At 29.0% G+C, this 2500-nt stretch overlaps 1 protein-coding gene across 1 annotated transcript in view; it reads left to right on the forward strand.

Moving 5' to 3' along the window:
• Positions 1 to 2500, forward strand: part of LOC119582428 (protein mono-ADP-ribosyltransferase PARP3-like) — a 23920-nt gene that overhangs the window by 11931 nt on the left and 9489 nt on the right. Inside the window, exons 4-6 of the mRNA XM_037930632.1 lie at positions 1 to 71; positions 853 to 1006; positions 1942 to 2106. The exon at positions 1 to 71 is cut by the window's left edge and continues 55 nt beyond it. Of these exons, the coding sequence (XP_037786560.1) occupies positions 1 to 71; positions 853 to 1006; positions 1942 to 2106 (390 nt within the window). The remainder of the gene's footprint in view (positions 72 to 852; positions 1007 to 1941; positions 2107 to 2500) is intronic.

Here is a 2500-nt window from a genome sequence, read left to right on the forward strand (position 1 = left end):
CTAAGTACTGTCTCCTGCAGGTGGCTTGTTTCAAGGAAAAATACGTCTTCTTTATGCGCTCAGGACGCAAGGTAAGGTTGTGGAGACTGAAATACTTGTTATCGAATAATATTACAGCTTTATTTATTTGTTTTTATTATTATTATTATTATTATTATTATTTTTTTTTTTTTTTTTTAGGTTCGCTTGATTATAACTTTTAACTTATCTTTTTTCATTATATCCTTCTATTGCTGTGTTATCATAGTCTCTGATACTTGAACCTAGGTTTTTAACCCAATGTCGCTGGGAAAATGCTGGGAAATATTTGTGAAATATGTCTGCACATAGATGGCCGTGCATGTGGTTAGCCACAAAGGACTCAATTAGTAGACCTTGTGACCTTACCTGATTTCAACTTTCATTGAATTTGCGGAAAAACTTTTTTTTTTCTTTCTTTTTTGTACTAGTGCTACCAATATCAATGGTGCTTTTTTATTATAAACATTATGATTACTATAATGTTATTGACATTAGTAAATGCAGTATAACATAAAATATTTTCAAAATTCAAGGGAAAAGGGTAAAATAGGTTAGACAAGTATTATTCGGCACATTGGTGACTTAGCACAAGTGGAGCCATCTATGTGTAAAATCAATTTATAAAGTAAACTCACAGTGTACGTACATGCCATACCCATTGGCTTTGGGTTAAAATACGTTTTCTCAAATTTTCATAAATTTTACCCTACATACCCCTTTGTATCAACCAAAGATGTCTATTTTTTTTTTTTTTTTTCCACCCTCTCCTTTCCCATATTTTCATATTAGATATATTTTCTCTCAATCTTCCTATATCATTTCCGAATTTAGGGAGAAGACGGAAAGTGGCACGCTGCCAGAGAACCGAACGTAAAGGAGGCGATGAAGTCTTTCAAAAAAATGTTCCGGGAGAAGACTGGGGTCGGATGGAATAACAGAGACAGCTTCGTCGCCCAACCTGGAAAGTATATCCTCGCTGAAAAGGGTAGGTAGCAGAGCCGTTGATTATGTAGACGCTTTCTTGTGAAGACACTGAGTATCTTTTATAATAGGATTGAACCATTAAAATATTAATTGTGTAAATGTAAGATTATATTCACTATATTATGGATTTTAGTTGTTGTTGTTGTTGTTTTTTTTGTATAAATTGTGGATTAAATGAAGAATGATTTAACAGATGACAGATTAACCTGTAAAGGACAAGCATGCTATATTTATGCATATTAAATGAGGAGGCTGGGAAGACATTTCAGAAAATGCTTTTGATGCTTTTGATTCTCGTAACGTAGACTTTGATCTCGAAAATACTTCTAATTTTCTCACGCAAAGGAATGAAGTGTAGGTAATATTTATTGTTTATTGTTTTTATAAGCCGGTTCTTAAAATGGTGTGTCGATCAGAGTGTGATTTAGTATGTAATCTGTAATGCAATATTTGATGATCTGTTGACAGTTGCATGTAGATTGTATTGAATGTTATATGCACCTTTTTTCTTTCTTTTTTGCTTTCTTTCGCTCTTTTTGTTTTTCTTTCTTTTTATTTCTTTTTCTTTCTTTGATCTGTCTGTCTTCCTTTCTCTTTCTTTCTTTGATCTTTCTTTGATCTCTCTTTCTCTCTTTTTCTTTTCCTTTTTCTTTTCCTTTTTCTTTGATCTTTCTTTCTCTCTTTTTCTTTTCCTTTCTTTGATCTTTCTTTCTTTAAATACCCTAGCCAAATGTAGTTGTACTGATTCCGTTAACTCATTACCATCATTGACTATCGACTAAGGAAAGGAATATACCCACATAAGGGAAGTTGGTCCCCTTATGGTATCCTTTAGCTATCTTAAAAATGAATAAAAATCTATAGAAAATCTATAAAAAAAAAAAAGAAAGAGAGAGTAAAAAAAAAATTAAATCCTTTTTTATTTTTACCGTTCAGATGAAGATGACGATAACAAGGAAGAGATCTCTGATGACGAAGGTGGACAAAGTGCCGAAGAAGAGGAGGAGGAGATTCAGCCGCTTGACGAACGAACAGAATTGATGGTGAAGCTGATTCTTGACAGGGACATGTTTTTGGACCAGCTTGCTGTCTTAAAGCTTGGTAAGATAAAAGTTCTTGAGATAATGGTATTTCTTACTATTTGTGTGTGTATATATGAATATATATATATATATAAATATATATATAAATAAAATATTAGAATATAAGATATATTATATATATATGATAATATGATATAGATATTAATATAAGTATATATATATTATATAGTATATATATATATATATAATATAATATATATATATAATAGATATGTATATATAGTATATTATATAATATATATAATATATATATTATATTATATATATGTATATTATATATATTATAATATATATATATATATATATATATATTAATATATATATATATATTATATGTATATATTATATATATATATTATATATTTATATATATATATATATATATTATTATC

This window comes from Penaeus monodon, chromosome 16, assembly GCF_015228065.2.
Source record: "Penaeus monodon isolate SGIC_2016 chromosome 16, NSTDA_Pmon_1, whole genome shotgun sequence".
Taxonomy (NCBI): Eukaryota; Metazoa; Arthropoda; class Malacostraca; order Decapoda; family Penaeidae; genus Penaeus; species Penaeus monodon.